The 10,637-nt window shown below is 40.5% G+C and overlaps 1 protein-coding gene across 1 annotated transcript; it reads right to left on the reverse strand.

The window, feature by feature from the left end:
* Positions 1-62: 62 nt before the first annotated feature.
* On the reverse strand, positions 63-10,381 carry tmem214 (transmembrane protein 214). The gene is made up of 17 exons (XM_029497010.1): positions 10,166-10,381; positions 6,925-7,118; positions 6,378-6,528; positions 6,085-6,219; positions 5,855-5,937; positions 5,526-5,631; positions 4,616-4,697; positions 4,349-4,450; positions 3,938-4,079; positions 3,392-3,483; positions 3,235-3,283; positions 2,853-2,960; positions 2,530-2,647; positions 2,337-2,433; positions 1,505-1,673; positions 1,239-1,390; positions 63-1,148 (listed from the first exon to the last, which is right to left on the reverse strand). The coding sequence occupies exons 1-17, from the start codon at positions 10,317-10,319 to the stop codon at positions 1,022-1,024; spliced, it is 2,061 nt and encodes a 686-aa protein (XP_029352870.1). The 5' UTR covers positions 10,320-10,381; the 3' UTR covers positions 63-1,021.
* Positions 10,382-10,637: the final 256 nt, after the last annotated feature.

A 10,637-nucleotide genomic window follows, 5' to 3' on the forward strand; every position in this document is an offset into this window, starting at 1 on the left:
AAAGCAAAAACTGCCTGGCAATGAGGAAAAAACAAACAAACGTGGGGAAAAAAAAAATGGGGTTGAAGTGTTTATTATAAATCATTTACATTACAAAGTAAGACATTAGTCATCGCCAAATGCATCCGCACATTTTGTTTACAGGAGAGGTTAGTGAATCAGCTCGCCAGCTGCTCTTATTTTGCTGTACAGGATGTTGGCACAGCGCTAATCATACTACTGTTAAACCATGTACACGCACGCACACACACACACACAACATCATCAGCCTTCAGGTATGAGGACACATGTGCCACGCTGATTATGAGCCATGATGGCAGATGAAGAACAGTGAAAATAAAAGCAGCAAAGAAAAGAGAAGATGATGTGCCAGACAGTGACCAGAGTGAAGATTCCGCTTCTTACCCATAAAAGACTGTCTCATCCAGATTCACACTTCATGAAGGCTTGATTCGGCTTGACACACACACACACACACACACACACACAAAACCGTATTGCATCTGATGTGATCATAGTGAGTCGGACAGAGTGGAGGTGATGAAGTAGGCCCTCAGACTTTAATTGACAAAGGTTTTTAACCGTTTTTTGGTCATTTCCCAGCCCTTTAGCAAGCTTTCACATAACGCTTTTTTTTTTATATATTTAAATAAAAATTGTTTAGAAATCATCTACAAACCTACAATTTTCTATAAATTACAGAATTTGTTAAAGCAATAGTTGAAATTTGCAGTAGAAAACTCAGGGAGAGAAAAAGAGACGACCTCCATATCCAGCAGTGACAAAAAGGATTGGTAGAAGAAAAAAAAAAAATAATAATAAAAAAAAAAACATCTACACAACAGCAAACTGATAGAATTTAGCCAAAAGAAGAGATCACAGGTTCCTTTTCCTGTGAGTCTGTTTGTCTGACCCCACAGTGTCCTATGATGGCTTCAGAGAGGAGCTGCTGCACTGAAAGGCAGCCTCAGACTGGGTCAATGTGTGTATATCTTCTCGTGTTTATAGCGTGTGTGTGTTATCATGCTCGTGTCAGAAGCTCCTGAGCCCACGTCTTGATGGCAGAGGTTGTATGTTGGAGCAGCTGCCACGTTGAGTTGGTGAAAGACAACGCGTGGCCCTGCAGACATGACACCGACACCTCGCCGCTGCAAGAAAAAACAAAAGGAACATGAGTTTTCTGTCCATTTTCTGCCCTTCACATCACAAAGTAACCAGGAAAACCTCGGAGTACTGACTTGCAAGACTCCTGTAGGTTGGTCCATGCTCGTTGTAGGAGGTCTGATATGTAGGCCAATGCAGGGAGGATGTAGTTCTGATGGAGGTAGAGAAGCAGCTCCTTCAGATATGCCAACACCTGGAACACACTGTCTGGTGTGTTGGTGTTCACCTGAGAAGACATACACACACAAAAAAAAAAAAAAAAACGTCCAAGGAAAATATTAGTGGTTACAAACATCATCATCAGTGAATGATAGTTTCATGTTCATTCATACACTCCTACCCATTCTATAACCAGTGGCGTCTTTTCTTTCACCCAGAGGATCAACTGTGTGGTGTTCTCACAGACGAAGGTGGCTGCTGTTTTGGCATTCTCCAAACCTTTTTCCATCAGTGGCCCCAAGACACGTGCACACTCAGAATAATAATAAGGAGTATTTTTCTCCAACCAGCTACAAAGGATTCAACAAAGGACAAAATACAATTTATTTGCATTCAGTTATATATAACATATTTAAAGATGATTCCTGGACCGCTTTGGTCATCAGGTCTGTGAAGTTAAATTGTTTATTGTACTGCAAACGTAATCTAACTTTTACCAAGTTGCCAGAGCCTTTTATTAGTGTTTTTAAACTTGACATTCTCACTTTTTGGACCCTGTGAAAAATGTTGTTGGACAGTTTAAAAACTGCTATCAGCTCACTGTGTAGTATTCCAACTGACCCTGATATAATTTAATCACCAGTAAAATTTACAGGCATCATAAAATAAGTCTATGGCAGGACATTTGTATTGGACTGCATTACATTCTACAGGTTTACCTAATAAAGAAGCCAAAAGTTGTTTTATGCCAGCTATAATAACTGTTGGGAAGTGCTTTGGGTCAGACTGAGCCAGTAAACCACACAGAGAACAAACTACTTTGTGTAGCAGCGTTATCGGGAAGTGAATCAGAAGTCTGTTTTTATCGAAGGGGTTGACTGGCTCATGAGTCAACAGGCACAAGAAGGGACAGGGACAAAGTCTGAGAAGAGCTGGAGACGTATTTTACTCAAATCTCTCACAAAGGTCGTGGAAATTGTGAAATGGTTCAGTGTTTGAGGGTTAAGTCGTACCTGAAGCCCTGTTTTGTGTAGACTGTTATTTTGCCCCAGGCCTGCTGAGATACAGCCGTGATCCCTGAATTGTGCAGATACATGGCTGTGGTGGAATCTAAAAAAAAACACAGAATGACCATTAATGCACACAAAGCAAGTAAATGAAAGAGTTGTATAAGCTTTGCCTTGAATATGAAGAGTTGCGACAAACCTGCGAAGGAGCCTTGAGATCTGATGTCATGTGCTATGAAACCAGCAGCAAACACCAGAAGAACCATGAGTAGTTTCGACCAAGGGATCCCATGACCACGCATCTTCACCTGCAGGTTCTACAGACAAAATAGAAAACTGAGCACAATATTTTTTTGTGTCTGGAAGCTGAAGTGTTCAGTGGGTTTGAGTTATGGGTTTCTGCCATTGTACAATAAATATTTGACATCAGAGAATTCAAATATTTGTCTTCAAAAGTCATTGATGTTCAGTTATATTTTACTTCATGAACACACAGGAACAAATACACTGTGTCTGTTGTACCTGGCACAGGTTGTTGCACTCCTGAAGGTCATTAGACTCAACAGTGTCTCTCATCTCCTCATTAGTCACTCTGAAAGACTGGATTGTCTCTTCAAGGTTCTTCCGCAGCTACAAAAACAGCACAGCAGTCAAATATGAGATTATATCAAAGTCGCTATAAACAGTGTTTAGACAATAATATGGTGTTTATATTTCTCCCTGACAATAATGCTGTTTGTTTATGATACTACATGCTTTTGAATTTACATACATTCATACAGTAGCTTATCTCTGTGTAAAGAGAAGTTTTTTCTTTTTTTACAGAAATAAAATTGGAATTAATTACAGTATTTACAGGTGAGCTTGGCTTTTAAACAATCAGAGGTCAAGTCAGGAGTTATACCTTTGGTGGCAGGATATTCCAGGACTTTAATAAATGATTCAACAGGAGACTAAAGAAAGAAAGGAGACAAACACTCAGATCACTTAGCCTTGATAAAATCTCAACTTTAACACATTAATATTAAGTTTTAAATCAGTGATGTGGGTCTTTCACTCGCCTGGATTGGGGTAAGTGTTTGGTGTAGAGTTGCCTCCACACACCAAGACTTTGTACATCAATACACAAACACTCTGTCATACAGTTAAGCAGCTGCAAGAAACAAGCAGAGAGAAAGAGAAAAACTGATGACTTCAAGAAATAATTTTTAAACACACATCCTACATAGCTTTCTGTACAGAAAGGTTTTCTTATTTTTTTGAAGCCGAGCTGGAAATAATCGTATCAGTCAGCCACAACACTTTTTGAGATGTTTCCCACAGAAACAAGTACAAATGTGCAAATCACGTGTTTACTCCCTACTTCCCATACTGTACTTTGACCTCAAGCTTAGCCACATCCCAATATGTTATTTTGGACTGTTGATGATGTTGGTCACCACATGGGGGCAATTAACCACTAACATACTGTATAATAGGTCTCTTATCAATGTTATTCACATGCAGCTGAGGTTAAGTACATTCAGATCTTAGCAGCAGACATCTGCAAAAAACGGGCTGGTTTAAAATTTATCATGAATAAATTAGTCTACGTATGTTGGTGTTACCTCTCTCTTCATGTCATCAGGACAGTGTGGTGTGGCTCTGGACAAAAAGGATGGCAGGTATGTGTGTAATGTGCTCTCAGGCTTGGCTCCAAATGCAAGGACTTTAAGTCGAGGATACAGGCGTCTCAGCTGCTCCTGCAGGCTGAACACAAGCAAAAAGACGAAAAAATTATCAGTGTGTCCCTCCTCTCCTCCCAAATAAAAGATTTATCATTGTCTGTTAAGGTGCAATTTGGAGTTAAGCGTCTGGAGAAAATTCTCAACTATCCATTTTCTACAACCACTTAGACTACACCACTATATAATCATGTTGTGCATTTAAAAATAAATAACAAGGGGGGGAAAAAAATGAATGAAAAAATAAAACAAAAACAAAAAACATTGATATGAGTTGCACCACTTTACACTCACCTTGATGACAGAGCATTCTTAGGCATGAAGGCAAAATCCAGTAGAGGAAAGAACTCTTTAGGACCCATGATGCCGAATCCCTTTGTCAGGTTTGCATGGAGTCTGGAAGAAAATTTGAGAATCAATTTAATCAACAATTTAATTAGAAGAAAAGCAAGGTCATTGGTGCATGGTCGCTGTCTCTTCATCTTTTCATATGAATGAACATTTGCTATAGTTGTAGTCAACCTGAATGAAGTATAACTTATATTTCTCAGTCAGACTTACAGGAGAAGTCGCTCCAGATAGGCAATGGCATACGCAGATAAGGACTTCACTCCGAGCACAGGAAGCATGATACCCAGCCACACTGAAACACAAATAAAGCACTTGATTCACCGCACACTGGAGGAACATTTAGCGCTGACATTAGCTTAGTCATCAGTCGGTCTTTTCAGTGCTTTAAAAATAGAAAAAAGCCCAAAGCAACATAAACCATGAATAAAAAGAAAATTCAACACGATTAAAACTGGAGAACAAAAAACACTAAACCTATAAATAATATTTTAAACTGTGGTTTTTAAATACATTCATTACATATTTTAAATATTTAAACATCAGGGAACGCCTTTCCATTTTCTGATTGCAGGGTCTCAAACAGGAAATACTTCTTTAATTTCTTTTTTCCTGAGTTTTCACTCACATTTCTGAGAAAGATTCAATTTTTATTTGGCTTAAAAGAAATATGTGCAAAACTGCTTGCACTTGCAGCTTTGAAAACAGCCTAAGAACAAATCAACTGTGACTTTCTTGCCTTGAGGGAGACAAACGGTGCACAATAACTTTATTCTGCAGATAAAGGTCGTTATATAATCTTCTAAAAATGTTCATCCTCCCACGTCCACATGCTGACACCCACTTCACTGCCGACTCTCCCGACAAACAGCCTCAACAAACACCAGGCAAAGACCTGGTGAGTTTTGTCTGTTATCGTGTTTAATCTCGCAGATGGATGTCGATGTTACAGCTCTAAAGTGCACTGTTGCATCATTACCCACAGCTCGGAATTTCTGTCTACACAGACTGTTAGGAAAGTGGGATAAAGGACAAACGAAGAGCAGGAATGCTCAGAGGACAAAGAAATACTGCATCTACTTATCTCACGGTTGTGTATTTATATGTGTGAACAGTATTTTACCTCTTAGTCCCTGGCTAAGGTCATAAAATCCTGCTTGGCCCAGAGTCCACATGATAGTCAAACACTTCACTGGACGATTCTGAACTGACCGCAATAACTCCAAATACTAGAGAAAGAGGAAAGGTAAGCAAAGGGGTATTATGACATGTAACTGTTAATAAAAACTAAAAATCCTCCATTACATCGGACAACAGAGCTGAAAATGGCAGTATGTTTGGCTGCTCAATTAAAATCCAGTAGCCATTCATTTTCTAACAAGTACATTGAGAGTACACAGTGAAACAGGAATGTGGCAGTTATCTGCAGGATTCAAGGTCAGACACACAGACCTCTGGCAGGTTTTGGGTGGCTATTTTGGGTTTGTCCTGTAGGACTGCCTGGATGCAAACTCTGTAGCCATACAGCGGTTCCCCTAAAAAGACAAAGAAAATGTTGTTGTCGGGAAGGATTGTGTTTTTGTCTGTTCTTTACAGGATTGCAGGGGGAGGTTAAAAATTTTACTAACGAAGTGATACTGGTGTGAGCAAACATCTAGGCAGATGAAGGGTCTTGTATTTACCTGACTGTCTGTCCAGCTCCCTGAGCATGGTGTAAACACAGTAGTCAAAGAAATCTGGCAGAATATCGCTGCAACGTCCAATGAGGCCTTTGATCACACCCTTCAGCTCCTTTCCTATAAGGCAGTATGGGTAGTCTGGGGGAGAAGACATTAGGTGGATGAGTGAAGTGCTGGCATATAGAGCAACATGTCACTGCAGAAACTTCTTAATAACAGATGGTTTGTTTACAAATGAGCAGAAGCTCGTTAACTATATTGAACAAGCATTAAAAAGAATGGTTTTGTTGACCCACCGTGAGCATAGCTGCTGAGTGTGGGCTCAGTCTCTGGTGCAGTCAGGTGGAGGTTGAGGTATCCTGCCAGATCTTTGACCCAGACCGATGGGTTTTCTGGGAACAGCGTCTGACTACGAGCCAGCTGCTGTTTCAGGTCCCCAACATCCAACTAAAGAGAGAAAAATCGTCTATAAACTCAGGAAACAACATGTTCATTATGCAGCAGTTTCAGCATGTGATAGTGTGCTTTAAAGATGTCACAAAGCTGCATTGTTTCTGTATTTGAATGAAGAAATTTCAAGAGGTTTAACTAAGACATATCTATTTTTGTCTGTCAATTCAAAGAAGAAAAAAATAAAAACAAAAATCAACCAAGTTGTTGACCAAGACTTTATTTTAATTAAAAACTGGCTCAAACATAATCTTCAAATCATCCAAAATGTTCTGCCTCACAAGCTCATAAACAACGATTGTAAACTAAAATTTTCTCAATAACTGGTAGTTTTTATGTCCTGATATGACATAGTTAATCCAGAAAAGTATCCTGGAAATGCAAGTTACTCACATTTTTGACAGCTTCCTCAAGGCTCTTGTGTGTTGTAGGGGTGACGGTGCTGCTGGAGTGCGATTTCTTCGATGGTTTGCTTGACGAGGGCTTCTTGTTTTGAGGCTCAGCTGGCGGTGGAACTTGCTCCTTGTTCTGTTTCTTCCCCATCTTTTCGAAGCCTTCAAACACAGTGTCCGACATCTTCAATGGCGCTGAAGGAGGAAAGGCAGCTCTGGATGAGACACGTACACTGCAGGCTCTTCTCAAACTTTTCCCCTTCTTCTACAACACTTCCTTCTGGCTCAAGAATCAAGTTAATCCATGAAACCGATGGCATTCTCCTCCCCAGCTGCTCCGTCTCCTCACATTCAGTGCCTTACTTATCCCTTCTGCCCGCCCTCCTTGGCTTGCATAATGGGCTGTTATTACCCGAACAATATTCAGGCAATGCTCATTACAATTCACAGAGGTCTAGAGTTAAGAGCTAGCAGCCCTTCAAGTACACCCCTGTGTGCCATTTTATAAAACCTCTTGTAAACAAACTATGTCCAGGTTTAACACATTTAGGTGAGGGTTTTAACACCCTAACAGACACTGTGAGGGTGAAGTTAGTGCCATTCTACATTTAATTTTAATTTTGTCGACAAAGCCTCTGAAAAGACCAAAACCCACCAGTGTGTTTCTTAAATACTTTGCTCTCCTTTTCCAAGAAAATGCACACATATTTTTGGACAGATTACAAATGCATAACTTAACTTAGATTTGTTGGGTACAATTTTCAGCGGCAGACAAGTTTATTTTAATGAAGAAGAATGTCACCAACTAATGGTTCATTGGTGTGTTTCTTATAGTTTGAATAAAGGAACTCATAGTCCGTTTAAAAGTAGGAAGGATTAACTATTTATTTAAATATTTTTAAAATGGTCTCAATTTAAACAGCACGCGACAGCACCCATGAATTCCAATGAGACCAACCCACAGACTTGAGTAGTTGCTGACAGAGGTCATCAGCTGTTCACCAATCATTCATCTGTACATGCTGCTGAGAAACTTAAATCTAAATCTGGTCCATATTTGATATATCCATATCGGCACAAAGCAGAATGGTGACGCAAGGAAGTTTCATCATGTTTCTGCAACTAAGTTTCACTTCTGTTACAACCCCCAAAACTTCTCCAAACAAAAGGGATTACTCTTCACTTTGACTTAACTAACTTTTCTCATGAAAGGCCAGTTGGCATCTCTGTGAATGATTCAGCTCTGTTGGCACCACCACAGCTGAACAGTGAGGAAAATACTGAAACCTGACAACCGGGTAATCCAAATCTAATAATACAAAAACAAAAAAAGAACAAAACCTTTCCAGGAAATCCTTCACTTCTCCTCTTATTTAGGTTAAAAGTTTTAAACTAAAACAAATATTAGATGAGCAACATCTGCATTTATTGTTTGTCCTGGTGAAGACACCACTTGTGAGGATGCGCTGAAAGGTACAAAAGCCTTCAGCTGTATTTGAAATGAGGGGAATATTTTAAATGTGGCAAAACCAAACTGGTCTCATGATTAAAATACTGGAAGCCTGGAAGACAGAGACAAACGTAGGTTGTGCAAAGACTCATTGATTGTGTACAGATATCGATTGTCTCATGGAATTCAATCTTAATCAACTTATTTTTAGAGCTGGGAAAGCACCAAGAATGGGCCAGGTTTCTCTCTGTTACTTAAATATTTCAGTGGATTGGTTAGAGAGCTTGTATAACAAAAATAGAGCAGCATTTCTTTTGGATAAAACATTTATTACATTGTGGTCCAGGCACACTTTGTATGGTCCAGGTCACTGATAAAGTTGGTGTACAAAAGGTTTGGGCTATTCAGTTTTGTTGCTAACAGCCACAAGATTGCTACAATCTGAGTCATGCACACCTTTGGGGGTTATTGATGCGTATCAGATCTCGTTGAACTATGATGTGTTGCATTCTTATTTTTGAATTTTGTGAAGTTCGTCAACATTTAATTTACACCATAAATTTCCCTTTGGCCAGTCTATGACCTTTACCATGGTCTATTATAAAATATTCACTTCCGACTGTCCGGGGTTTATTAAAGTGCTACCAATGATAAGAATTCGCCAGAGTCTATTAACACTGCATCTTATTTGTAAACCTTATTCACCAGTCTCTCTCCCAAAGCACCAATCACTACTAATCCTAATGCTCACATCATTCATTGTACAGCACAAGCTTCTATTAGTACATTTATCAATTTTTGTTTGAGTCATTAGTTGGCTGATTGTGAAATATTTTGCAACATTTTCTAACACACCAATTTCCCCAAACACCAGCTGCTGTCCTCATCGAGCACTTACTCAAAAAGCTCCTAACAAAAGAACCCTTCGAGATTAAAATGTGCAGAAAGGTTGGAACCTTACTTCAGCATCAGAGCAAGGTCACATCCTCTTCTTTAGCTTACGACCCATAAATTTACCACACAGTAAAAGAAGTGAAAGGGAAGGGAATCTGACAGTTTTTTTTTTTACACTTTAGTTAAAGTGGCACCTTTGTTGTTAAACCATCCAACTCCCCCACATCAACAGCTGATCCCTGAGACGTGACAGCTGTCACTGCAGGCTGACTAGTGATAAGCCGATGCCCAACGTAATAACGCAGCACAGTATCGTTAAGATCCGATCAGACAACGTGGTGGGCGAAATAAGTTTTAAAAAGTGCAGGAGGAGCAGAAGGACAGAAACACACGTTTCACAGCCGGACCTGCTCAGCAACGACGACCCTCCTGTTCCTGTTGGCAGCTACGTGCTAGCTAAGTGCTAATGCTAATCGACCAGCAAAGCCTTCCGGGTGTATGTGGAAGGGGCAAGTTGTCCACGGAGGGAGGGTGGCGATTATTAAAATAATAATAATAATGAGAAGAATGATAAAGATAAAAATAATGGCTCAGCAGGGAGAATAAAGTCCGTGAAATCACACCGGGACAACATCCAGTGATGGTAGGAAGTAGTGCGTGAAGCTAAGCTAAGCTAGCTTGTCATATTAAATAGCTTTTTTTTTTTTTTTTTTTTAAAATAGCAACGGGTTTTGTTTGTTTGTTTGTTTGTTTTTTTGAGGACACGGTAACGTTTCGGTTCAGTATGCAGCATGAACACGGACACACACGGAGGTGCCCCCCCTCTCCTCTCCTCTCCTCTCCTCTCCCCGGGCTCCGGCGGTGAGGTGGCCGGCGCACAGCGGGCCGCTTCACTTACGTCTGGCCGGCTGGTTGGACTCTCCCAGGGCTTTCCTGGCTCCGCCGCCGGCCTTCTGGCTCTTTCCTCCGGCCGGGCCGTTGTTGTTGTTGTTGTTTTTCTTCCCCTTCTTCACCACCTCCCATTTCCCGGCTGAGCCGCTGTTCGAAGCCATGTCTGCTCGGTGAAGACGGGCCGACGGAGGGGACTCCGCCAACGGCTCCGAGCGTTTAAACGTCCGCGTGCCACGTCTCTTTGTCGGCGTGACGTCAGAGTGACGACACGTGCGGACCGTTAACTTTCATAGGTGAATGAGCGGGGTTGAATAAAAGTGTAAACAAACAACAACAACAACACAAATAAATAAAATCAACGTTAACAGTTCGGTTTAAAGTGGCGTCAGTCTTATTAGTCTGACACTCCATGTTACCTTCAAATAACCCCCCACAGAAAAAGTTAAAAACTTCACAGTTGCATGTGGCAGTTGTTACTT

This window comes from Echeneis naucrates, chromosome 24, assembly GCF_900963305.1.
Source record: "Echeneis naucrates chromosome 24, fEcheNa1.1, whole genome shotgun sequence".
Classification (NCBI taxonomy): domain Eukaryota; kingdom Metazoa; phylum Chordata; class Actinopteri; order Carangiformes; family Echeneidae; genus Echeneis; species Echeneis naucrates.

Excerpts from the sequence above, each read along its gene's own strand:
- tmem214 (XM_029497010.1), bottom strand. The coding sequence starts at position 10,319 with ATGGCTTCGAACAGCGGCTCAGCCGGGAAATGGGAGGTGGTGAAGAAG. Across the intron at positions 7,119-10,165 it reads GTCCAACCAGCCGGCCAGAC|CGCCATTGAAGATGTCGGAC; the intron begins GTAAGTGAAGCG and ends TTCCTCCTTCAG. Across the intron at positions 2,434-2,529 it reads ATCTCAAGGCTCCTTCGCAG|ATTCCACCACAGCCATGTAT; the intron begins GTTTGTCGCAAC and ends GTTTTTTTTTAG.